General features: G+C 42.5%; 1 protein-coding gene across 5 annotated transcripts in view; it reads right to left on the reverse strand.

Moving 5' to 3' along the window:
• Nucleotides 1-27,945, reverse strand: part of rabgap1 (RAB GTPase activating protein 1) — a 119,762-nt gene that overhangs the window by 65,685 nt on the left and 26,132 nt on the right. For all 5 annotated transcript variants that reach the window (XM_072658804.1, XM_072658803.1, XM_072658801.1 and 2 more), the window contains 9 exons: nucleotides 27,575-27,749; nucleotides 26,121-26,278; nucleotides 18,583-18,693; nucleotides 18,116-18,182; nucleotides 17,382-17,484; nucleotides 16,858-17,027; nucleotides 15,650-15,809; nucleotides 13,556-13,649; nucleotides 7,605-7,755 (listed from right to left, as the gene is read on the reverse strand). In XM_072658804.1, the coding sequence (XP_072514905.1) occupies nucleotides 7,605-7,755; nucleotides 13,556-13,649; nucleotides 15,650-15,809; nucleotides 16,858-17,027; nucleotides 17,382-17,484; nucleotides 18,116-18,182; nucleotides 18,583-18,693; nucleotides 26,121-26,278; nucleotides 27,575-27,749 (1,189 nt within the window). The remainder of the gene's footprint in view (nucleotides 1-7,604; nucleotides 7,756-13,555; nucleotides 13,650-15,649; nucleotides 15,810-16,857; nucleotides 17,028-17,381; nucleotides 17,485-18,115; nucleotides 18,183-18,582; nucleotides 18,694-26,120; nucleotides 26,279-27,574; nucleotides 27,750-27,945) is intronic.

The raw sequence follows: 27,945 nt of genomic DNA on the forward strand, positions 1-27,945 counted from the left end.
CAATGCGGCATGGTTCGAGAATCGAACTTGTGACCCCTGGGCCATTGTGGTAGGACATTAGACCGCTAAGCCAATCCGAGCCCCCAAGCTGCTGGAATCTTGATTACAATTATTAATTACCTTTGCATATTTTTAATGCTAAGATGATCTTTTAAACATCGTACAGTACATTTATACCATTATAATACAGAAAAATGATTTATTGATTTAAAAAAAAAATTAAAAATGTAAAAAATATAACCTATGCTATCCCTACCAGCCGAGCACTGGAAATATTTCCAAGAAGTCAGCCATGAAAATCCTATTGAGCAATGCTGAAACATAAATACACTCATTTGCTTAAATATAGCAGAAATACCCATTCTATTGCATATTAAATATAGCACAAAAACATGCAATATGATATTTTGCCACCTTTTCATTCCAACCCTACTAGGATTGTAGCCCTGTATTCTTGCAGTTTTGAAGGTTTGACTTCGTGTGATTCTGGCAGTTATTCTACACATTTAGTGAATAGACCAAGAGAAATGCTTTTTCCATTGACTTGCACTGAAATTTAAAATGACCATATTTGTGTTTGTTTTTGGGGTTTGTTGTTGTTTGTGCATGAAACACGTTCACTTCTCTCCAAACAGGTGAATGAATTCCACTGCAGAGGCTCTACCTGTCCAGAAAAAAACTGAATCCAAGAAACTGAGACAGGGCCATCTGGAAACACAGATACTGTCACTAGGAAACCAAGGCCAAGAGTTACTGTACACAGATCAGAGAACAGGACAGGTTTGAGTTACTGATGGGCCATATGAGAACTGTCTGGGGTGGAACTGGTGGACATTACAGTGGGCACAGTGATGACACCTTTCCACAGCTATGCCACTTGCCACTCAGTCCTTGTTTGTGGACAGCCCTTCTAATGAATGCATTCAGCTGGTTTATGTTGTCCCCACTGCTGATGCACTACACACATACAGCTTGTCTAGACCCTGTAGAGAAGTACTGCCAATAGAATAGGACACTCTGGAGCAGATTAACATGAACCTATTGGCACCATGCTGCCTAATGCCAGGCGTGGGCTAGAGGGAGACAAAGCCTCCCAGCATTGAGCTGTGGAGCAGTGGAAGAACTGTGTTCTCTGGAATGATGGTCGGTGCTCCATCTAATACTTTTGGGATGAGTTGGGAAATTGAGGATGAGGTGGGGTGGATGACTTCTTCCCTGAACAGTAGAGATAGTTACTCAATAGCAGGATAAACTCTTCTCTTAAAGCTTCTTTAATACATTTGATTTCGGAAAATACGATGAATAAGCAGATGTCCCAATATTTCTGTCAACATAGTGTATTTGGAGCTGAAGGACCTAGTTTAAAATAAATAAAAAATTAACAGTTAGAAGTGGCTTCAGGTCAGTTCTGGTAGGATTATCAGTAAGCATGAATCCCCATCTATTTTCATCAAAATCTTCGAGGTTAATAAATAATGAGCAAGCAAAATTCACAGGGTTCCTCACCAGCTCCTCTGACTGGATGTTTCTGCTGCTTTCAAATGAAGCAGAGATGAACTGTGGTCTTGGTGTGTTTTACAAAGCACCTCAGCCTGCTCCCCCAGCAAGCCAGCCTCTCTTCACTCATCAGAATCGATACTCGCTCACCCTAATGCTAATGGTAATACCAACCCCAGACTTCTGTAGTCCTACCTGACGTCATCTGAGCAGGTTTATATTTCCATCAGACCACAGTATTATATGAAGTTCGAGCAGTGCATCAATGACAGGGGTGATGTATTTGAACAAAATGCATGATCATAATCATCATTATCTGTATACACAATGCCCAAATGTTTATGGACACCCTTTCTATAATGAATGCATTCAGCTACTTTAAGTTGCACCTGGGCCTGGGCTGTATAATGCTAGTACTGTATACCGTGGTGTTTACAAAAAATGTTGACTGCATGTTCTAGATCTATCTAGTTCACAACCAAATAAACTCACAACCCCATCTGCATTTAAGAAAGCCACAGGGTGGGGGCGCTATGGGTGCTCAGTTATTGTTGTCACACTTTATGAGTCCAAACCCAGCAGAACCGGTCTCTTATATCGCCTTTTTATTAGTCCCGACTCCAGCCGCTCAACGAACTACCGCTTTAGGACACTGAACAGTGATGTCACTTCTCTGCAAACACACTCGTCTAAGCTCCGAGGTCGTGGTCGAACGCTGAGAAGAACACAAACAGCATGGTCTGTTTAAAACAGCTGTTCTGCTCAAAACCACATTTCATGAGCTCATCAGCTGTGGATGCATGGACAGTTTCAGTGCCATCTCTTTTTCATTCCACACACACACAGAGACACACACACACACACACACACACGAGTTAAGTTTATTTGGACTGTAGGGTGGGTGTGGGGAAGCAAAGGGGAACATCTTGTGGCCACCTGGGACTGCAGTACTGCGGGATGTTGATTTTACATAACAGCGACTGATATGGCAGCGCCTAGAGAAAAAGTTTGATGCCCATGGCCAAGCAAACAGACAAGAAAGTCTCCCTCCATCTACAGAAATTCATATTCTGTTAAAAACTGAATATTTTACATGTTAAAATTCTACTTTGGATTTCTAACATAAGCCTCCTTTACACCGAGAAGCTGCATGTGTGAACGCAAATGCCCTGATCAGTTGATCCAGACATTGCCTGGACTTTATCCTGCCAGCCCAGAAGTGTAAAGTCCAGATAATGTCCAAGTGAACCTGTGTGTGAATAGAGCAGGTAATTTAATGCCGGGGTGGGCTAGAGAGGTATAAAGCCCCCCAGCATTGAGCTGTGGAGCAGTGGAGGAACTGTGCTCTTTGGAAATATCCAATACATTGCTCCATCCAATACATTTGCTGGGGTGGGGAGGTGATCATGCGACATCTTGACCTCGCTAACGCTCTTGTCAATGAATGCAGTCAAACCCAGTGCTCCCAAATCATGTAGAAAGCCTTCTTCCCTGCACAGTAGAGAGTTACTCCATTAAAATAAATAAGATAATAATAAGATAAGAGAATAAATAAATATATATTTTTAAACCTTTGATTTCTGAAGAAATGAATAAGTAGGTGTCCCAATACTTTTGTCCATATAGTGTATGTCTATAGTCTGACTCTAGTTTTGACAGATATGTGAGCTTCGTTTAGTGTGGAGGTTGGTTAGCATAGTGGGTAACCACATCGCCTTCCCGTGGCAGACCAGGGTGGCCCACCACACTACACCAATAAAAATATTTGGGTAAGACCACTAACACCACATTCCCCCTCCTGTGTCATAGGATTCAAAAGAGTCAGCCAAATGTCAAAGTAATAAATGATCTGCACAGGATCATCTGCTGAGGTTTATCCCACCTAATGACATCACGTGAGATATTAAGTGGGCTGGAGCTGCCATGTTTTGTATAAGCAATGTGTCAGGCTGCAGCTGAACTGACCCCACCATATGCTTCAGCACAGATGCGCCACAACAGACAGCAGAGCTGGGGTTGCAATGAAGCTCAACGCAACACTTCATCCTTAAAGCTGCATTCATTAAGTCACAGTGAATGACCTATAAGACAGCAGGTTCTTCCAAAAACAAGGACATTAAAACAAAGGTTTATCCTGCTTTTGTTGGAGTAGCTGTCTCTACTGTCCAGGGAGCAGAGCCTTCTACTAGATTTTGGAGCATTGCTGCATAAATCTGACTGCATTCAGCGACAAGTGCGTTTGTCTGGATGTCAGGTCAGGATGTTGGATGATCACCACCTTACCTCATCCCCAACTCCTCCCAAAAGCGATGGAAGGAGCACCAACCATCATCATTCCAGAGGATACAGTTCCACTGCTCAATGCTGGGGGGTTTTCTACCCTTCTACCTGGTATTCAGCATGGGGTCAACTTTCTCATGTTTATCTTCTCCAGTGTGTCCTATTCTATTGGCAATACTGCCATGAGCACATTTGTACAACTTAAAGCAGCTGAATGCATTCATTAGAAGGAGTGTCCACAAACATTTGGACACAAACATGTAGACATACTACTGTAATCCATCGGTGACAGGCAACAGATCACCAGCAGTTACACCATTATTACTGCTTGGGTAATTAATTAATGTAATTGCAAGACACCTATTCTAAAGAGGGACCCAAAAATACAGCAGCGCTGAACAGTGGCCGAACCGGTCATAGGGTCAGTGCTGACCTACGCTAAGTCCAGAAACAAAAGCATCTGAAGGGCCCTGTTACGACAGACAAGCGAGTCTCACATGGTCAAATTACATTACGAAGCAAATTGAATAAGACAGAGCGGCACGTCTAATTGGTGGGAACAGTTTTGCAGCATTTCGCTGCATGTTCGATATGATCTCTGCAGCATTTGGCCTTTCCCGCATATTCCGCCGGGGCCGCGTGAGGACACAGCAAAAATGATTGACAGGTGGACTGTGTACATGAGAAATTCCCTTAAGTCCACCCAAGAACCACAACAGTGGCCCAGCAGGTGGTCCCTTTCAAATGAAGTTAGCATACAGGGTTAGGCAAGTGCTAAAAACAGCTATGCCTAAGGCAGACACATGACGGTATTTGTTGTTTGTCTTGATGCTAACTTAAGAGAAGAATCCGCAGCTAGAGCAGGTGCACAAATAAAAGCGCCCCAAAGCTGCTCTTTGCTGGAGTGGTCTCCACCTGGCCTGTGTGTCTTTAGAGTCGACCCTATTGCCCGATACAGGGGGATGTGCTGTGGGAGCTCATGAAGCGTGGGAGCTCTGGCTAAAAGCTAAACTCTCTAGGGAGGCTGGGTCCTTGGCTTTTTTTTTTTTTTTTAGATGGTGGTTCTGAAGCCTATAGTTCTCCCTTTACTGAAACCTTCTGACTGTACTGCTAGAAGCCTTTAGCAGCCATGACTAACCTACAAACAATAGCAATTCAGCAGGCCGGACCGGGGCAGTTTTGAGGAAACTGGGTGTCTTGTTTCCTCACGTACTTCTGCACAGCGATTACATAGACCTTGGCAAAGCCTGCAGATCATAAGAAGTGATTTAACCATTAGTGGTTCATGCGGCAACCCTAGACGAACATTTGCGTGTTACAAACACAAGTCATATGACTGATCTTTCCAATTTTAGACGCTGTGGGGTTTTCCATGAAATTCCACTGAAATCTCCAAATCAAATTCCCCTGGATCGAGAGAAACGTCACATACTTGAACCTAAAACCCTGAAGGAATTGGCGCGTCCGTCTGACGATGGGGGCTATCCGGGTTCAGAGAACATGCCAGGCCGGGAAGGATCGAGTTGTGATCTGCTCAGTGTTGACGTCTGAGCGATATTTGATGGCAGAATTGCAGGACAGGTTCCCAAATCCACATCCAGAGATGGTGAGGGCAAGGGATGCCCAGACACCCTTTTCTGAACAAGAACAGGTTATAAATGTGCAAACAATGGAGTATCTCTGTGAATTCCCATGTACATTATATGTCCAAATGTGTGTGGACACTCCTTCTAATAAAAGCATTCAGCTTCTTTAAGTTGCACCCATTGCTGACAAAGATATGCACACACACACACACAAACAGCTTGTCTAGTCCCTGTAGAGAAGTATTGCTAACAGAATAGGACTCTCTGGAGCAGATCAACATGAACCTCCTGGCACCGTGCTGCCTAATGCCAGGCGTGGGCTAGAGGGGTATAAGGCCTCCCAGCATTGAGCTGTGGAGCAGTTAAGTGGAGGGTTGGGGATGATGAGGTGGGGTGGTGATCATGGAACATCCTGACCTCACTAATGCTCTTGCTGCTGAATGCATCAATCAAGGTTTAGTAGAAAGCCTTCTTTCCTGGACAGTAGAGACAGTTACTCCAACAAAAGCAGAATACACTCTTTTTTAATACCCTTGATTTTTTTAAATAAACAATGAATGAGAAAGTGTCCTGATACTTTTGTCCATATTGCGCAGTTAGTGTCTTGCTTTGGGAAAAAGATAATTTACTTGGTCTGGGTGGTAGAACTTGGCCTCCATCCGCTCTACAGTGGGAAAGCATTAGTGGGCAGAGAAGGAGAAATGAGCCAGATCCGGCAGGCTGAGTAAATTAGTCATCATAATGGTAACCACAGGTCAAAGCATAATATCGGTGTTGTTTAATACCAGAATTAATAATAATAAGATCACATGTACATGTGTGATGCAGGCATCCAGCTTCATCTTGCTGTAATTAAATTGTAGTCTGTGTAAAACGCTTAGTATAGACATCTCTCAGATTAAATAATCCACTCCAAATAGAGCTATGAGCAACTCCCACTGGAAGTTAGCATACATTAAAGTAGTATCTATAAAAAAAAAAAAACAACCGATCAGCCATTAAATTAGTACCACCTGCCTTATACTGAGTAGGTCCTTTATGACCTCTTAAGACCTCTGAAGGCCTCCTGTGGTATCTGGTATCTGGCAAGACTGTAGCAGCAGATCTTTTAAGTCCTCCAAGTTGTGAGGTAGGACCTCAATAGGCATCAATTAGGATTGGGCACCCATGAACCGGTCACCAGTTCACCGGTTGTCTCTCCTTGGAGCACTTTGGAAGGTTCTGACCACTGCATACCAAGAGAACACCCCACAAGACCTGCCTGAGGTTCTGGAGATGTTCAGACCCAGTCGCATAACCATCACACTTTGGTTCTTGCCAAAGTTTCTTAGCTTGCCTATTTCTCCTGCTTTTAACAACAACATCACCTTTAAAAAATGACTCCCGTTCATTTGCTGCCATAGATGAGGATAACCAATGTTTTTCACCTGACCTGTAATTATGTTAATGTGAAGGCTGCTTGGTGTAAGTTAGCCTACATTTCCAGAAATCCAGTCACAGATGGTCAGAACTGATGTTTGAATACTGGAAGACGCTGGAAGTCGTAAGCTGTGCAGCAAAATGACCATTCTATGAGATCAGCCTATGACACAAGGTCAGAAATCACACCTGCATTGGTAAGTGTATATCAGCATACGCAGGTTTGTTGTTCAGTTTTACAATGTCTTTTGTATGTGTACTCAGGAATGAACCATTAGCACCATGACTATCACTTCCTAACTACAGACACGTCAGCCTGGGAACCGAGCTCTCTCATAAAGAGTGACGTGGGAAGAAATGAGAACAGTTATAGAGATGGAGGGACTGGCGCTAAAGATCTAGAGAAACCCTGAAGAAAATAGGGAGGCTGTGAGAAATGGGTGCTTTGGCAGTCTGTCGTAACACAGTTCAATAATTTAAAAAAGAAAAACTACACGCTTCAGCTACTGCCACTGAAACACACAGCACACAGCACAGCAGTATAATCAGCATAACCCAGCGTGTCAGATCCCGAGCTCTCGATTTTCACGGAATAGGTCCTCAATCTATAAAAATGTGTTAAATAACTTCAGTAAAACACAAAAGGATGAATGCTGCTGATTTCAGAGAGCAGTGTATATTGAATAAACCTCTTTCTTATTCTGACACTGATGGACAGAAATCCAATCACAATACGGCAAAAAATAAAATAACATTTTAATGAATGTCTGAAAACTAGTTTGGGCAAGAAGGGGTCAAATTTGGCCAGGGTCAGAGGTTTACCTTGGTAATGAGCGTCCGGTACTCCTCCACCTGATGATCGTTATTATGGCAACCGGCCAGAAGCTGCCACACCTCACCTCTGAGGGCTTCGGGGACGCCGCTGCGAACGAGTGCGGGCAGCTGCTTGGGGCGCACCGCCAGGTTCATGTGCCTGAGATTAACAGAAATAAGGTATAGATTAGAAGGTCAATCACTGACACTGTGTATTACAGGTTAACACTGATGACAGATTACAGAAAACATACATATTATATGGCTTATATGGGCTCCAAAACATGGGCTTGAATTCACAAAGCCTTTAAATCTTTAAAAGCCTTAAATTCTGCATTTACAGCTAGAATTTACAGCTGGAATTTACAATTTACAACACTGTGACTGAAACAATGTGATGTTTAAAGATGTTATTTACAACAATGCATTTATTTTCTTTATTGGAATTACCCAATAGATAATTTTCTGTTATTCTGTTAAATCTGTGCAGTGGAAAGCAAAACTGAAGACGAGACACACACTAGCGAACTAGGGGCAGTGAGCACACACCCAGAGCAGTGGGCAGCTAACTCCAGCGCCCAGAGAGCAGAGAGGGTGATGTGGGAGGGCCTTGCTCACGGGCCTAGCAGTGGCAGCTTGGCGAGCCCGGGTATTGAACCCACAACCCTGTCATCAATAGCACGGAGCTCTAACCGCTGAGCCATCACTGTCCCAACACCACTGCCCAGAGTGGTCCAGTGGACTAGCCCGCTGTCACGGTCATCAGAAGATCACTGGTTCAATACCCAGTATATGGACCACACCAGCACTAAAAACAGTCTAAGCGCTATTGACAACAGGGTAGTGGGTTCGATATCCGGGCTCGGCAAGCTGTCACTGTTGGGCCTTTGAGCAAGGCCCTTCACCCGGGTTTTGGAGTGTGTGTGTGTGTGTGTGGGTGTGTGTGTGTGTTCACTACCACAGATGGGCAAAACGTGGAGGACATTTCGCTGTACATGGTACAGTGACAAATACATGCACCTTTACCTTTTACTAACAGTATTTTAATAACCATCTCCACTTTTAATCTTGTTAAATTATGGAACAAATGATTTCATCTGACAATTTTATAATGAGGCGACCATGAGAACAGAGCAGTTTTCAGTTTTAAACATTATAAGAGAAAAGTTAGCGAAAATAAACGAAGATTTTTTAAGAGTAGCTTTTTATTTAACTTCTTTAAGTACAAAGTTAAGAGAAATAAAAAGCAAAGCTAAGATGAGTGTCTTTCTTAAGACACTTCTCTGAATCTGGCTCCTGGACCCAAATTCCAATTTGGACATCTCAAAATATCATAGTAAGAATACTGTCCAATCCAGTCCAATCCAGTGTTATGAAAAGGCACAGATTGCAGATCAGTGGACTACCCCTGCCATGGAGTCTTCGAACTTTCCCAAAAGCATCTAAGCCCAATTACAATTCTTAAATGGTCAAGAGAACATCACAGTAATCTCTCTCTAAGATGATCTTAACACCAAGATGCTTCTGGGAAACTGGGCCCAGTTCACGAACAAGGGCTCCCTGAGCTATGAAGTGGGTGCGTTAGCGCAGGGAAATCACTGCAGTTCCTGTACTGAAAAGACAAAGACAAAATAGAAAAGGCACTGAAGGACAATCAGGCTGAGGGTCAGGCAAACGTAAGAAAAGGCGGCTATTTTCAGCTGGAACAGGCGCTCTGCAAATTTACACAGAGATAGCCTGACCCGTCTCACTCGTGACTATGATATGACCAATGCTTTGTGTATTCAGTCTTTTTGTGTTTACTCACAGAATACAGTGGTTGTGCAAGCCATGGTACCTTGCAACAAGGCAAGCTTTGAGTGTAATGTAAGAGGAAGTAGTATTTATTCCCCTCCAGGGAAGTTCAGCATGGCTCGACTTCTGCAACACATGCCCGACCATTCGGCCATTCCGAGGGCATATCGGCAAGTCACATTGCTTCCTTCCCTCTCAGCTGCATTCACATAGTTCAGGTGACCTGAGCACTGATTCTTTTTTGGGTTCTCTGAAGTGGGGATGATATTTAGAAGATAATAATCATTTGTATTCCTCTCATCTGACGCCTCCTTTGCGGGTTTATTGAGTGAGATAACCGTGCATTTCTTTATTTTTATATATATCTAAATAATAAATAAAAAGTATAAAGTTATAAGTGATAAAGTTCACTGCAAAATGAGAATCATCTCCATTTTTGGGGTCAAAACGGCACAGTGGTCAAGCTCATCTGGTGTGGTGCGCACCAGCTGCTGAACAGAACTCTTAAATCCCAGCAATGCAAGTTTATCGATGCCGAGTTTGGCTAAAAGACAGAGCAAGGATGAGGCAGTGGAAACCCTCCTAAGATCTTTCATTCAACTCCGTGCTCTCCTATGTGAGGCTCGATCCTCAAAACGGATCTGATTTGAGCCTCGGTTCGCCAGAACACGGCCTGTGCTGTGGTGTTTAGCCTGCTAGCTAACGTAACCAAGTCTACGAGTCTCTCAGTTCACCTTTCTGTGACTCTCCACACCAGTCGCTTAACTTCACTCCTCAGACACAAGGTTTTAATCATCAACGCTTGGGTCGGTGCTCAGAACTGGGCTGTTCCAACACCTGAATGGAACTGTGGCCGAGTTAGTTAAGCAAAGGCTAGCTTAGCGAGTGGGCTACAGATCCAAGACTATAAGGGGGACCTTAAAATTCGCTCGAGTCGTTCTCAAGACTGAATTAGTTCTGTGGTGAGCAAACTGCTATCCTGCTAGCTAAGCTAATGCTACCCAGCATCTCTCTCCTGATTCAGAGCAGTGTGGTTAATAATGGTCAGATTGATGGCTTAGTATTTAATGAACGATTGCAGCTGTGCAGCGTTCCCTTTGATATCCTATGAGCAGACTGAACGTTCTATTTGGTCATTTTTCGGTTTTAATATTAACAAACTCTGCTGTACTATTTGAGGTGGTATAACGGTATAGTCGGGATCCCACTTAAGATTTTATATTGGATCAAAGCCAGCACTTCACATCCAGACTGCAGTAATGCATTGAAAACGAAGGCCACTACGCGGAAGCTCTGTTCTTCAGAGTGCAGAATGAGTCATGAAGTGCAGATGCTTGATTCAATGGCAATTAGGGACAAAGCACAGCAATTGCATGCTTTGTTTCCAAAACAAGGAAAGCCAGGGGCTCGGAAGAAGAGAAACAAGAACAGCGATAGACATGCAGATGTGACCAACATACACACACACAAACACACACACACACGCATGCATGCGCGGTTCCAAGCCATTTGGTGCAGAGCCAGCCGTGAGTCTGTAATTAAATTCCTGAGCTTTTTAATTGAATTCATCTCGAGGTTTTGATTAAGAACAATGAGAGTAATGGAGGCAGGAAATAATCTTAATAAGACCCTTATCTGACCATCCTCCTTTGCTCCCGCTCCCCCTCCTCTCTCTCTCTCTCTCTCTCCCCTCGCTCTGTCCGTCTTTCTTCCTTTCTTCCTCTGTCCACCCCCACCTCTTTTTCTCTTTTCTTAAAATATCCCCCTCATTTCCCTCCCATGAATGAGTTCTCAAATTAGAAAGGCCTGTGTGTGTGTGTGTGAGAGAGAGAGAGAGAGAGAGAGAGACTGTGTGTGACTGTGTACGTCTTGTCTGTGGTCCTGTCAGTGAAAAAGAGGAATGTGGAGGGGACAGAGGGCCAGAGACGTCTCTCAAACTGCAGCATTCGATCCGCTCCTGCTTTGCTTAAATGGCTGCACATAGGCCACAATGCTGCTTTCCCATATTCAGGTCCTCACCCGAGACTCTGAGTGTCAGCTGATAAGGCTGACCGGCCAGTAAAAATGACGAAACCGTTATAATCAGCTATTTTCCACTGAATATTATTACTCAAGCTCACTCAAACTGCCCCATTACATCTTTAACAAAATTTGTGTCAAAATTTCATGATTACTGGACCAATAGAAATGCTCCAGAATTACACTGAATGAAAGTTAAGACACTTTTACATTTACATTTATGGCATTTAGCTGACGCTCTTATCCAAAGCGACTTACAAGGTTACTGGTATTACAGAGGTGGGCCAATGTAGTGTTAGGAGTCTTGCCCAAGGACTCTTATTGGTGTAGCGGAACATAGTGACCCAGACCGGGAATCGAACCCCAGTCTCCCACATGGTGCGGTAACTCACTGGCAGGTAGTGGTGTTATCTGTTGCGCCACACCAACGTAAACGTAAAGTTACCATTTGAAAAAACAAGGTTTTCCACCACAAAACATGCACAATTAGGCTATTTCAAATGACAAAAACGGGGGTAATAAATCAATCAAATCCTCACAGCAATGCTCCAATAGACAGTTACTCAACAAAAGCAGGATAAACTTTTTTTTTGTTATGCTGAACAGGTGTCCAAATACTTTTGTCCATACAGTGAAATACTATAATCCTGGCTTTTACAGTTAGTGCTGTAAACAATTCTCTTATATTTCGACTAGATTTCTCACAGAATCAGATCAGATTCATGAATTTCCGTTATTTTATCCAGACCAGATTCCTTGTATTTTCTGCTATGAGTACAAAAGATGAATGATATTGGAACTGCCAGAATTGTTCGCTTAATGATACCAAAGTTGGCCAAAAACCCAAACATATAAATGTGAACTAAATAAAATGATAGACTGAGGCATTGTGTTAATGCAGTGGTCCTCAACCCCGGTCCCGGAAGTCCTCTACCCTGCATTTTTTTTGTGCTCTAATGAGCACAAACTAATGAAGCTAATGACAATTCAGGAGAAGACAAACAAGCATACCCTAAAAAATTCAAATAAATAAATAAATAAAGGGGCAAAATCATACATATAAACAAACCTTACATGTTATACATATATAAAAATAATTATCTTCAACAGCAGAAGTTATTTCAGCCCTGGGAAGTTATGGCTGGGATTTATGTCTTCAAAAGTCACAAGTTTAATGACACTGAGAAACCATAACCTCTGTATATTAGAATTGGGGGTTAAGCAATACTGAATAACCTGCTGCAGTGAACTCACAGAACAGTGTTCTAGATAAATTTCCTGTAAAAGCGTTACCACCATTTAAGAAACCAAGGGCAGGGTTTGGCACATAATTGAAATTTCAGATTTTCATCATATTAGCGTTTACAGACCTCCAAAATCTGCAATAACCTCACAAGCAGAAGGAGTACAGTACACCATGTGTCTAATTTTATACTGAATTCATATCTGAGGTAAATATTTGGAGGTGAGAGATAAGTTACGCCAGATACTCTTCCAATTTGGACCCTGTAAATTCTTTTGTTTCCCCTGCTTTGACACACCCACTTCAACTCAGTTAAAGAGTTGCGCTCATTGATGAGTTTATTAGTGGGGTCAGGTGTTGCTGGGAGCAGGAGAAACACTAAAATGTGCAGGACAGTGAGCCTCCAGGACCAGGTCTGAGGACCACTTGTGCTGATGCATCTGTGTTGCATAAGGTGTGCTGCTCAAGGACAATGCAGCAGAGCCCAGCACCAACAAGCTGAACTCAATAACCTCAGAGGAAAGCTTCATTTTTCTGCACAGAGAAGTTACTATTCTTCACCCAGATCCTGCACCCTCCATTTAGCACACAGCAGCCCCGCAAGGAGCAGGCAGAAAAGCCAGAAGGACTGTTTAACAGCTAAAGTTGGAACATTTAGCATTCAGCTCGCATTCAGATGGGAAAAGAAAGCCAAAAAAGGAAAAAATGGCGTATTCAAGTCAAAGGCGTACAGGCTGGATGCGCATGCTGCCGCCTTTTGTTATTAAATATTTAGATGTCGAAGCACCACACGCGTTTGGTGGCTGGAAGAGGGGCCGTGGAACCTCTTGGAGAAGGGGTTACTGAGTCTGAGGGAGGGGCCTGGAGAATGAGGGGTATGGGAGAGCTGTTTTTAAACACTCACCATTTGGACAGCAGGTCTCCCCACGTCTCCAGAATCTTCTCAGCGCACTCCTTAGACACGTCACCAGAACCACTCAGCAGCGGCTCATCATTGTCTAAAGCAGAGAAAGAGAGAGAGAGTGAAATCTGAGTGTCTGAGATATACAGGGACCTTGCTTCCTTACTCTTGCTAGTGTTAATTTTCATATTCGTTTTCTATTAAGTAAGAAACAAATACCCTTATTACACCATAAATACACAGTCCTATCAGAATATTATGACCACCTACCTAATGATGGGAATAACTACCCTTGGATCGGATGACACTAGCAGGTAGGGATGCGCCGATTCGGTACTAGGGTCAGATATGGGTCCCGATACTAACAAAATTAGGAAGATTCATAGGACCGATCCATTCACTGAACCCCATTCCTGCACCGCCGATATTCTAGGCTTCATAACTCAGGATCAGAATAACCTACATACATCATACACAGATCATGGCAAACATCAAGCCTGCTGTCGACCTGTCCTCAACTACCAGCGAGTAATCCAGCTCGGAAACACAGCTAAAATCTGTTCGGTTGAAGACTTGCACCTGTAATGGTGGACAGCCGAGAGTGTTAATGATGTCACTGCCACAGCTAGTCTATCATATAAGGAGAGCTGAGAAGAAAGGATCTCCTGATGCCTTAAGCCTTTCACACATGGTAAAGTGTATGGTTTATGGTTACGAACTGTATTAGATGCAGGAAGGTGTTCATTATAGAGGTTAACTGCTCTACAGGGGAGTGTTGATTGCTCTGGCATCAACATGGCCTGTGTGGCACCACTGTTATGCAACTGGGAGACACTCAGGATGTAAGAAGTCTCCTTCACTCTAGAACATTCCACAAAGTTGCCGGTTTCCAAAATGCTACCTCCCTTGCCCTACTGTCACGGTCATATCAGAATATTACAACCACCCTCGGTTTGGAACGAACTCTGCCCGGGACGCCACAGAGGTCACCTGACGGGGTTTCCTGAATGTATTAATAAGCAAGCACACGGTCAGCTGAGAGAGTGCAAAACCATCGTCACAAGCAATGAATGTGATGTAACTGATGTCCAAAAGGGCATAATAACAGGGTACTGGGCGAAGGGTGGTAGCATCTCAGGAACCGCTAACCACCATAGTGAAGGCGTACAGAGAATGGAGGGGTACAGAGCAATCGTCCCACTGTGAAGCAGCTCACCTTTATAATGGACACCTATATACACCCAATACAGTCTGTGCCACAATGTCTCTCCACAGTCATCTGAGCCAAGGGTGTATATTCCCACTATTAGGAAGGTGGTCGTAATATTCTGATATGACTGTGTACATTGAGGGATGAGCCACAACATTATGACTACTTACTAATTAAGTAAATAACACTGATTATGTTGAATCAAAGGTGCATGTCATGTCAAGGTTTGGGATATATTAGTCAGTAACTCTACGGTTGGTTCTCAAAGTCTACGTGCTGGATGCAGGAGAGATGGGCAGATATGAAGAAATGTGATTTGGACAAGGGTCAAATATTTATCACCAGGCAAAGTCAGACCCTCTCCAAAATGGCAAAGTTTGTGGGATGCTCTGGGCCAGCACTGGGAAGTATCTGATAGTAGTTCAAGTTGGTTCAAGAGTTGGGCAGCCAATGCTCATCAGTGCATGGGGGGAGCAAAGGTACCATCTGGTCTGTAGTGAGAGAAGGGCTACTGTGGCTCAGGTTACAGAAGCTTTAAACTTTACAGGACTAATGTATTATAACACTTGTGATACAGTGGACAGAGCAGCTATGCTGAGCCTAGTCCATCACCGAAAGTGTCAGAACAGGAAATCCGAGCAAGCCAGAGGACAGAGTGTGTGATGTTCCGGACAACATGCTTTTGGGAAGCCCTGGACAGGACATTCATGTGGATGTCAACTGGACAAAGTGGGTTCACCTCTAGGTTTACCCTGGCTTTTTTCAGCTTTTACCCTGGTCTCCACAGCATTTACAGTGTGTATACAAGTATTTGAGTAAGGGAAGAATAAGAGAGAGTGTGTGTGAAGTATAAAGAGAGTGTGGAAGTGTGGGTGGCGCGTTCTCACCTTCCTCCTCATCGTCCTCAGGTGGTGAGGGCACCATAGAGCCGTGCGACGCGGAAGACAAGATGCCAGGACTGGCTGTGGTTTTCTTCCTCTCCCTCTCTGTCTCACTTTCCAGACTCACCACCTCATACAGTGTATCGGTGTTACTCTTCCTCTCCAGCTACCACAGCAAGACAACCAGCAACACGCACATCCAACGTCCATGAGAGAACATGGCAGAAGACAAAGAGAGAAAGCATTTTTTAATCAAAAAGATTACAAATCAGCCTTAATGCCATTTGTAGTCCTAGAATTCCAGACTGTAGTCCATCTGTTTCTCTGCATACCACCCTGTTAGCCCCCTTTCATGGAGCAGTTAGCATTTGAGTGGACCCCAGACCTTCACCCTGGCCTCACCTCTCTCTTACTCTGTCTCTCTTTTGCTATACTCTCATCTCCCTTTTTATGCTGTACAGGTGGTTTTACTCATAGGTGTTATTCATATATGGTATTGCCTCTTGTATGTGTATTATAACCTTATTACTTTATTTATTGTCTACCTGTATCCTGTAACTCAGGCTATTGTGTACTATTAATAAATCCATCTGTGCGACCTTAAATCAACATGAAGCTTAGCCTAGTGGGTTGTATTGCTTAATATTTTAACCTGTAATAAGAGCATAATGCTATGCTAACTCTAGGTAACGTTCTTGGGTATACCGTGTTTGACATTATTCAGGCATTTCTCTGACATTACTTTGTGACCGATTTGTGACCGATTTTACTTTACTTGTCCAGTCATCATGATATATCCAAACAATACAGAGAACAATGCCCAAATGATGCAAATCTATACAAACCTGGAAGAAATATGGCTTATAAATTATATATCAGGAATGATATATATGTGTGGTTGGTGTGGCGCAACAGATAACACCACTATCTGCCACTGAGCTACCACACCATGTGGGAGACTGGGGTTCGATTCCCGGTCTGGGTGACCATGCTGCGCTACACCAATAAGAGTCCTTGGGCAAGACTCCTAACACTACACTGACCCACCTCTGTAATACCAGTAACCTTGTAAGTCGCTCTGGATAAGAGTGTCTGCTAAATGCCATAAATGTAAATGTAAATGAATGAAAGTGGCTGGAATTTGCTTATTAAGTTGGAAATACAAACGCAGTATGTCATGTAACATAAGAGGCGTCTCTGTGCTGTGTGTTCACCTGTCTCAGTTTTAAGTAGAAGGTCTCAGTGTAGCTGCGTTTGCTGAACGGCCAGAAGAGCCTGTCGGTGGGCGAACACACTCTGACACGCGTTTCCAACAGGAAACGTACCGGCTCCTCCACCTCCGTGATCACCAGGTCCACAGCCGTCGTCATGTACATGAACTTATCTACACCAAACACACACACAGAATTCATCTTTTAGAAATGTATCCAATCCCCAAATCAGACAGTCCATCCCAAAATGATCTTTACCCACAAACACACAAAGTCAATATGATCAACCGCAGTCTAACTGCGCATACAAATCTTTATGTGATCCACTACATTTATGAGGAACCACAGAAGCATAAGGTCCATCAGTGTAAACCAGAGCTAGTTTCTGGACCATCATAAAACAGCTACTAAACAGATCCAATATAAACCACGACTCCCCGTCAGTTTGACTGATTGTTAAGAAGAAGCTGCTGTTAATTTCTACACAAGTTAATTTCTACAATTATCCCGTGTTTGTGTTTGTGTACCTTTGGGTGTTTCCTCATTGACGGCCTGAAACTGAGGCGTGTTGGGATTCCAGCTCCCTGTGATGATGTAAGATTTACCATCTGAACTCTTCCCCATTGACTCCTACAGAAGAGAGCAGAGGACAGGAGAGAAGAAGAGAGGAGACAAGAGGAGATGAGAACAGTAGAAAAGAGTGGTGAACCCAAAAAATGAAAAAACATGATGCAAACAGAAGAGGCAAGACGAGACAAGACGAGAGGAGAGATGAGATGAAAGGAAAGATGAGAGGAGAAGTGGAGACAAGAAGATAGAAGGAGAACAAGAAGGAGAAGAGGACAAGGAAATGAGTAATGAAGACAAAAAGAGAAAAAAGATGAGAGGAGAAGAGAACAGTAAAGAGAAGAAAATAAAAAGATACGAGATAAGAGGAGAGAAGAAAAGAGGAGAGGAGAGAAGGAGATAAGAGGAGAAGAGAAGAAACAGAAGAGGAGAGGAGAAAACAAAAAGAGAAGAGAAAAGATGAGAGGAGAAAAGAACAGTAAAGAGAAGTAAAAATATATACAATAAAAATATAGCAGAAGAATATAAAAAATATACAAGAAAAAAGACAGAGAAGACAAAAAACAGAATACATGAGACATGACGAGGAAAAAAAGAAGAAGAGACGAGAAGAAAACATGGGAGAATAAATGAGACGAGAAGAGATCGAGCTACAGATAGCAGTCATGAGCAGATTGATTTGTGCACCACATACCAGGTCTAGCAGGTGCATATCACTGTTCCGCACATTTTTCCCTGGGCTTAAGAGCAGCCCGAAACACCTGGAAAATACAGACATAAAAAAATCTAAACAAAAACCAGACCACCACTAAAAACTAAAGAATTACACTGGTCAGTTTCTGACCAAAGGGCCGCTGTTGACCAGGTATTATTTAGGAGGTGGAACATCTTCACCATGCTATTTTCAGTGTCGCCGAAGATGTGCTGATGTGCACAGCATTTGTACAAGTATATGGCACAGCAACAGTGTTGTTGAAGTTTTTACACGCACCAGTGTCACACCACTAGGACGAACATGGGTAGCCACCTAAAAATACCCAGCCAAGAGCAGCTCTATACATCCTATAACTGTACATCCCAGCAAAAGTGAGCTGCCAGGAAGGGGTTTCTTATAAAGTGGCCAGTGAATGTAGTCTGAAAACATGTTTGCAGGAGACACACCGCTCAATGGCCAGCTCTTTGTTGGAGGTCTGCTGGACGTAGATAACGATCTTCTTGTCCATCCCGGGACGAAGCTTGAAGCTCTGCCTGTCCTTGTCCTTTGACACCACACTGTTCAGAGAGAGAGAAGAGAGAGAGAGATTTTTTTCCAGTCACTGAAAACATAAAATTTCACACACAATGAAATGGTTGGTTACTTTGGTCAAAATCTGTTTTCACACTGAAAATAAATCTGTAAGTGTTTGTGTAGGCTGGATGGTCGTCATGCTCACATGTCGACCCTTAGCCTCCAGAACTGAGCACAATCAGAGCCAAAGCATAAGGTCTCGCTAGGACACTACTAAAAAAAGCTGTGTCAGATGAACAAAGGTGTTCATTATAGAGTTTAGCTGCTCCACTGTGGGGTGTCGAATGGTCTGTAACACTCGTCAGAGTTGGCGTTCCCCTCTGGCATCAAAGGCCTGTGAAGAACCACTGTTCTGCTGTTGGGAGGCATTCAATGTACGAGAAGTCCCTTCTCAGTACACCTTCAATACCACCACCCTCCGCTCAAGGTCACAGTCAGATCAAAATATTATGACCACCCCTGGTTTGGAATGAACTTGGCCCGGGACGTCACAGATGTTACCCGACACAGGGTTTGCTGCCTGTATACATAAGCAAGCACACTAGTCAGTTGTAGCAGAGTAACCATCATCATGGGCAGACGACGTGAACTGACCGAAGGGTGGTGCATCTCTGTTCAAGAGCCCTCGTAGTGAAGGTGTACAAAGAGGCGAGTAGTGTGCATCTCCCAAAGGCATAAAAGTGGTGCCCCACAGGTTGTTGATGCCATTGGGAAACGATGACTCCGGCAAGTGGTAAAGTGCAATCGCTGCACCACCGGGAGGCAGTTAAAGTCTATCATAAACACCTTCATGACTTAATACAGCCAATACCACAACATCTCGCTACTGTTGCAATTACTGATGGTATTCTCACAATTAGTGACACGGAGAGCGCCTGAGTGCAGTGAATGTCTGGAAGGACACAAGTCTGGAAGATCCAGTCACTGGTTAATAGGTATTCCTGGCTATGGTCTGCACTGTATATGGTACTGTGTGTATATATATATATATATATATATATATATATATATATATATATATATATACATATACATACATATATATATATATACATACATATATATACACACACACACACACACACACACACACAGAATGTGGTACTGCCACTGATGATGACAAGTACCAGTGGATTGTAATGTGTATTAAAGCATTTTTTTTTTTTAGTCATACAATCCCCTAACACATTAACACAAGAACATACAGCATAATATATATATATGAAGAAATATGTTATATTTATATATAGATATGAGAAGAAAACCCTGCTGTAAATCCCTTTCCTCTCCTCTCACACACAAACCTCCCTAATCTCACTCTTTCACACACAAAAACATGCTCCATGCTCGCCACACGGTGTGAGGAGCTCAGCATGGTTCGGTGGTAAGGCCTAAAAATAAACCTGGCTTGATTTCTAAACTCTGTGATAGCGATGCTGATTCTGTAGGAAAATCTGCCTCCACCTCTCTCTCGATCTACAAAACAGAGCCTGTAGAGGTCGAAAGGGGAAAGGCTGAAGCAGCACTTCCCTGCAGTTAAAGCCCCAAACACACTTGGAAGTGTCGAGCTGTGGCAGGCTAATGAAACCCCCATCAATCCTTACACTTGCGGCACCAACTTGCATTTACCCTTCCACAAACACCAATGTAGAAAATGGCTGTACAAACCCTGATACATGACACATACAGCATCCTCTATTTAAAGAAGCAGCTCTGAAAATCACATCTCCACTATTTTACCCCTTCCTGCAGACACTGAAAACATGTGTGGGATCTGAACTGCAGATTGTAGATACACTGAAGCTACGAGGGTAGATTATATTTCAGGAAATTGTGTTGTAGAAATTGTATGACAAATCATCACACGCCTGTATTATGATTATTATTATTGGCTTTCCAGAGTTCATAAACCACCAATCATATCCAGACTGGACTATATCTGAGGTCTGGGGAAAACTGGGGCTTTCTTGCCAAACTACTAATGAAATAATGTCAGTACTGGAACTGGCCCTGCTCCGTGTACATTAGGGAAAAGTACCTAAATCTGCCGTTTTGGAGTGGATATATTGATTGTGTTGTCCAGCAGCAAGTACTGTACATTCACCAGAGATAATTACAGACGCAGTGATCATAACATTTTATGTCTGGACTGGGTTTTCTTTATAGCCACACTGTCAGGTGGTTGATTTGTATCAAATTATATTCAAAGCAACGGAACAGGAGGGGCTGAGTTATGGTGAAGTAACAGCACGGCCGTGATAAAGCATATAGAAGTATTCTAAATAAATGAACAATATGTTTTAATTCTAGTTACTTAACAAGTTGCTATCTCACTCACGTTACCTCTTAGATAATATTACGATTTACAGCTACAGCGTTCAGTGGAGCGATCTAGTGTGGCTAGATTACACAGCACAGTTAGAGCGCTTCACCAAACATAATGCTAGTCTGCTAATGCTGTAAATGGGCCTGGATTAAAAACCTTTTACATTGATTGATTTTATACACACACACACACACACACACACACACACACATATATATATATAACATATATGTAACAAATTACTAAAAAGGTCTGAAGTGCCTAGAAGAAGTCACTCAGTACAAAGTACCAAGAAGGGCTGAATTGTGAACCCCTTTGAATAAACATAAAATCAATGCTTGCTACCTTGTCATGCACTGTGTGTGTAGGCTGGGTGGTGATGCTCACATGCTGACCCTTAGCCTTGAAAACTGAGGACAACTGGAGCCAAAGCATAAGGCCTCGTCAGGACACCACTAATAATAGGCGTGCCAGATGAACAAAGCAGCATCACATATAATTCACTTTCATGGAGAGGCTTCACTTCTCACAAAGTGCTCCTGTGTTGTCTATGAGTCTTGTCTTTACTCTGTTCTTGATTAATGGTAAACGGCTACATGCTGCAAGAAACATATACAAAACATATTAAATATATGCAGCAGTGAGGACTCAATGTGGTTAAGCATCTGCAACTACTAATTATGTTACAACTAATTATGTTACATTATGTTAATTATGTTACATTACACATAATTCATTCTGTATATTACATTATATTAATGTCATTATTACTGCACTACAATCACTTTTTACGCTTTTATGCCTCTATCATGCTGCTCTCTTGTTTGATTTTGCTGCTGTAAAAACTGACTTTCCCTGTGGGATAAATAAAGTGATCTATCTATCTATCTATCTATCTATCTGTCTATCTATCTATCTACTACTGCCATTGTCTCTACAGAGTACATACCAAAACAGTAAGCTATAGCATTATTTAAAGCAGCTATATGTAGCTATATGCATATGGAGCAGTGATGCTCCACTGACATGGCATCTTTATTGTTGCTACTATGGGATCGGAATGCTGCCAACTGCACTATGTAACTTTGGAGAAGCGGTCAGAACTGCGTAACGCTGCCTAATCCTCTAATATTACTCTCCCACCTCGGTTCTGTATCTCTCAGCTTGTCCAGAAATGCATGTAAACGTGTTCTAGTTGAGGTGTGACTGTAGGGGGAGGTCAGAAAAGCAAGAAAATATCAATTCTCACATAATGCTGCTTTAAACTGTGGTGGTATATTGATTGTATTGTCCAGCAGCATGTACTGACAACACTGGGTGTTGATTTTTATTAGCTGAAGCTTAAACACTATGACGACTACATGAACACAAGAAACAGAACCGCACTTTTACAGTACCTTCTATTACTCCTTATCCTTCTTGTGTTGGGAGCATTGCTAGAGCTAGGGGAGCTATGAATAGCTGGGTTAATTGGCAGTACCAAATACTAAAAAATAAAAAATACTAAAAGAAATACTCAAAAAAAACCCTAACAAATAACAGTTTTTATTTGAATTACTTTTTATGAATTAAGCAATTGACAAAAAAAAATTAATTGCCTAGAAATCACTCAATAAGTACCTAGAAGGCCTGAATTGTGTAAAAAGGTCAGCCTTTGGGGGGTAGAAATGTGTAAATAACCTGAAATAAATAACAAATAAGCAAGAGAAAATATAAATTCTCACATAATGCTGCTTTAAACTGTGGTGGTATATTGATTGTACTGTCCAGCAGCATGTACTGACAACACTGGGTGTTGATTTCTATTAGCTGAAGCTCACACTATGACGACTACATGAACACAAGAAACAGAACCGCACTTTTCCAGTACCTTCTATTACTCAGTATAACAATAATAATAACAACAATATTTGCTCTTTAAAGCAGCATTATGTGAGAACTGGCCTTTCTTGCACCTAAGCCTCCCCTAGAGTTGGGTTGTGAAATTTGAAATTTGAGCCATCACTGAAGGACACGCCTTACACATGCATTTCTAAACAAGCTGGGAGATGCAGAACTGGCACTGAAAGGTCAAGAAGCATGTGTACTGAGGTGGTAGAGCAATACCACAGGATTTTACACTAAAATGACTAGAGTTATGCAACACTGCCCAGAGCTGGAGATTGCTTTTCTGCCCGCTTCTTTAGATATAGTGCAGTTTCTGGTGTGCTGAGACTCGAGTAGCAACGATGGAAACACTATTCTCACTATTACAGGTCAGTGGAGCGTCGAAATGACTTTCATGACTTATTTTAAGGCACAAATGCTACATTAAGCTGCTTTAATGGACTAAACAGGAATTTCATATAGAATATTTCCATGAAAGATGTGACCTTATCAAAGTTTGCCATCACTCTGATTGATGACAGCGCTCAGAATTTGCATTATTGCTTTTTAACTGAACTAGAAATTACCATTCCCACGCTGCAGACTAATCCACAGCTGTGACATCAGTGTGTTAAGGCACTTGAAACAACTAACTAGATGTTTTAGGCTCCTGGAATGTTTTTCTACGATCAAAAAGGTGGAAAAAGTCATTATAAGTAACATTTTTGTCTGTCAGTCGCAGTGTGTGTAAGCAATGCGTTTAATGTTATTTTGCCACCGAATGTAAAATAGTGGCAGAACAATTTTCCAGTGGCATTTTTTTCCTTTTTTTTTTTTTTACACGTAAATCAAGTGGTTGGTTCCTCAGGACAGAATTTGTTTTCACACAGAAAACAAACCTGTAAGTGTTGGTGGCTGGTGGTGATGCTCACATGCCGACCCTTAGCCTCCTAAACTGAGGACAACCGGAGCCAAAGCATGAGGCCTCGTCAGGACACCACTAATGACAGCCCTTGCCTGACGAACAAAGCAGCATCACATATAATTCACTTCCATTCAGAAACTTCACAGAAGCTTCCAAAGTGTTTTTGTGCCATTTTAAACCGATCATATCTGATCTCTGAGCTCTGTTAGGGACATGAAACCGGTTCTAACAGGTTTTTCATGCAGTACAATTAAAGTCAGACCGATTTAGCCATGTCCAAAAAACCTAGATAAACAAAACAAATAGACTGGAGGGCTCTGAGTGGCCCAGGTCTAATGCATTGACATTATGGCCCTGCGGTCGAGAGTTTGAATCCCAAGACATGCCGCTTTGCCATCAGCGGCCGGAGTCTGTGAAAACACAATTGCCCATGCGCTCTTTATGGCGGAGTTGGGGACCAGATGCGTTTCTCCGAGCTGCCCAGCAATGCTGTTTCGGTGGTAGCTGGAAAAGAGAGGGTGGCTGGCTTCACATGCATCAGAGGAGATGTGTTAAGTCCTTATCCTTCTAGTGCTGTGAGCATTGCTAGAGCTAGGGGGAGCTTATGAATAGCTGGGTTAATTGGCAGCACCAAATTGCCAGAAACAAATACTAAAAAAAATAAAGAAATAAATAAAACAATCATTTTTATATTTCAATTTTATATAAATATTAAATATAATTTTTATTTGAATTACTTTTTATAAATTAAAGAAATATGCCTAGAAATCACTAAAGTACCTAGAAGGGTTGAACTGTGTAAAAACATCAGCCGCAGGTAGAAGAAAACTATAATGCCAATCTGCAAAAATCTAAATAATGAACTAGCCAATTTTGAATTTTGGATTTGGTCAAATATATATTTTTAAGTTTTCACAGAAACACTGCCAATAGAATAGGACTCTCTGGAGCACATTAACAAGAACCTATTGGCCCCATGCCTTATACAAAGCATGGGGGTAGCGCTCCAGCTTTGAGCTGTGGAGCAGTAGAGAGGTGTTCTCTGGAATATTAGATGCTTTTGGGATGAGTTGGGGTGGTGATCATCCAAAAATCCTGACCTTACTAAAAGTCTTGGTCATAGAAAGCATTGAAGCATCAAAGAAACTGTTTCAACACTCTTGATTTCAGAAGAAAGAATGGATGAGCAGGTGTCCCAATACTTTTGTCCATACAGTGTACCTCATCCGTGTTACATAAGTAGCATGCAGCTACTGAAAGCACACAGTGAAACCAGCATGTAAAATCTAGCCATAATAAGCACAGACGTGCTCACATGCTCACACAGACATGGACATGGACACGTACAGTGACATCCTGCAGAGGTGTGAAAGAGCAGCTGGTGTGAAAGAGTTCTTTGTCATAAGACGTTGTGGGAGGACGTGAAGAATCATAAATTAGAGGAAGCATGTGTCTGCGCTTCTAACTGAGAAACAGTCAGACAGTGAGAAAGAGAAAGGCGGCTTTTCTCTTCTATTTTTAACTTTTCCTTCAGCTGAACTGGGCAGACGACTTCAGGGGGCTCCCAGTTAGAAATAATTATTTCTTTTATTTCATTTTTTATTTTTTTAACTAATTCACTTTTGTGAAAGGGGTTGAGTCTGATTACGAAGCTGGGAATTACTGATGAGCTTTTAATGAACTAATAAACTGCAAATTAGTATCCTACACTATGTGTCCAAATGTTTGTGGACACCTCTTCAAATGAATGTATTCAGCTAAGGTGTACCCTTTGTTTCCACACACAGCTTGTCGTCTAGTCTCTGTGGAGAAGTACTGCCAATAGAATAGGACTCTCTGGAGCACATTAACATGAACCTATTGGCACCATGCTGCCTAATACAAAAGGTGGGCTAGAGGGGTATAAAGCTCCCCAGCATTGAGCGGTGTGCTCTGGAATGATGGTTGGTGCTCCATCCAATATTTCTGGGATAAGTTAGGAATTATGTGATGGGGATCTTCCATCTTCCTGACCTTACCAACGCTCTTGGCTAAATGCAATCAAATCCTCACTGCAATGCTCTGAAATCTAGTGGAAAGTCTTCTTTCCTGAGCAGTAGAGACATTTACTCCAACAAAAGCAGGATGACCGGTTTTATTAACCTTAATTTTAGAAGAAATAATGAATGAGCAGGCGTCCCAACACTTTTGTCTATATAGTAAAGCTGTATTTTTATGTTGTTAAAATTAACGCTGTCGGATGGTGCACCTGATCCCCCTCTCGTGAAGGGGTGTGACGTGCCAAAGAGATTCACCTGAACGTTCCCTTCCCATCATCCTCCTTGATCTCCAGGCTGACGGTGAAGGTGAAGACATCACTGTCGGGCGTGAGCGGCGCTGCCTGCGTCAAGAGCGGCGCCTTATTGGCTGACCGTCGGAAGGCTGTGGCAAAGCTGTACAGAATTCTGCTGACCTGTGTTGCAGAGAGGCGCACGCACACACACACACACACACACACACGCCCAGATGATCAGAGGAACGACTATACAGTGTGATGTGCAGGCATGGGCAGATGGGCAGGCACCTCAAGCTCATCTGTGTTCATTAACAGCCCCTGTGTGTGTGTTAGATGTGCTGATGCTGTTTGCAGGGATATGATGAAGCTAAGCTACCTCTTGCTCATATGCACTGTGAGAGGTCTCCTTAATCACAATGCACAAACTCATACCACATCATATCTCACCCCAATGTTCTAGTCTCTGGAAGTATTAGACTAGCTGTACCATCAAGGGGGGTTAAAACTCATTTCAAGGCCCTGCACTGACACAGTGTATGTATGTGTGTGTGTGTTATGAGGAAGCGAAGCAGCCACTGTGATTGGGCATCAAAAACAGCAGCAGAAACAACTAGAGCGCCCCCTTCTGAGTAAATTATCACACAACAGGAGCTTTAGCCCACTCAGGAAAAAACAGAAGTCCTGCTCATTTGATCCATAATCCTACTAATGGGGATGTGGGTATCATTTAATTATATTAGCATATATTTTTATATCTGTTATTGCTGCTTTTCACTTTTTGACATATTGTGTATTTGACAAATCGATTGCCAAAGTTTCATGATAAGCAGACCAATAGAAATGCTTGGTTTAAAACTAATAGTTACTGAAGGTTAAGAAGGAGATATGTATATATGCGCCTATCAACCATAACATTAACACCACCTGCCTAATATTTAGTTGTCCACCCTTGGGTTGCCACAACAGACCTGAACAATTGCATGGACTCCACAAGACCTCTGAAGGTGTTCTTTGGTATCTATGAAGAAAACATTAGCAGCAGATCTTTTTTAGTGTTGTAAGTTGTAAGGTAGGACCTCCATGGATTGCATCGATGAGCCTTAGCAGCTCAAGACCCTGTTGCTGGTTTATTGGTTGTCCTTTTCACAGGCACTTTTGGTAGGTACTGACTAAGCATACCAGGAAAACCCCACAAAACAGAGATGCTCTGACCTCAGTTGTCTAGACACTGCAATTTGGCTCTCAAGGAGTAGATAAAATAATAATAATGCTTTTCCCTTAATGTTATGGCTGATCGATCAAAATGCCACCCGTCACTCTCTACCATTCTTCATTTTCCCGTACATGCATTCCTATATGCTGACACAATCAGGAACATGAAGGTATCAACATCACACTGACAGTGTGTCTGCTGGTACAACTCTCGACACTATACTGTGCTTGTGTGTGTGTTTGTGTGTGTGTGTGTCTCACCGCTTCTTGGATCTCGCAGCGGAAGACATGGATGCGGAAGATCTCAGCGTTGTAGTGGCTCTCAGTGAAAGCGAAACAGTCACTCTCTGGTGTTCCATCATGCCCACGTACGCAAAACAGGATTTTGTAGATGGGATAGTTTGAGATCTCTGTGCTGCTCTGAGGGTCCAGCAGTCTGAGAAAGAGAGAGAGAGAGCAAGAGACATATAAACACATACTCAAAGTTGAATGAATAGGATTGTCCAATCAGAAGGCCAAGCATTACAGCCGATCATTGCATATTTTAAATATACTGGTGTTAGTGAGGGATGTTTTCAGAACTTAAAAACACTATATGGACAAAAGTATTGAGACACCTGTGCATTCATGGT

Source organism: Salminus brasiliensis, chromosome 16, assembly GCF_030463535.1.
Source record: "Salminus brasiliensis chromosome 16, fSalBra1.hap2, whole genome shotgun sequence".
Taxonomy (NCBI): domain Eukaryota; kingdom Metazoa; phylum Chordata; class Actinopteri; order Characiformes; family Bryconidae; genus Salminus; species Salminus brasiliensis.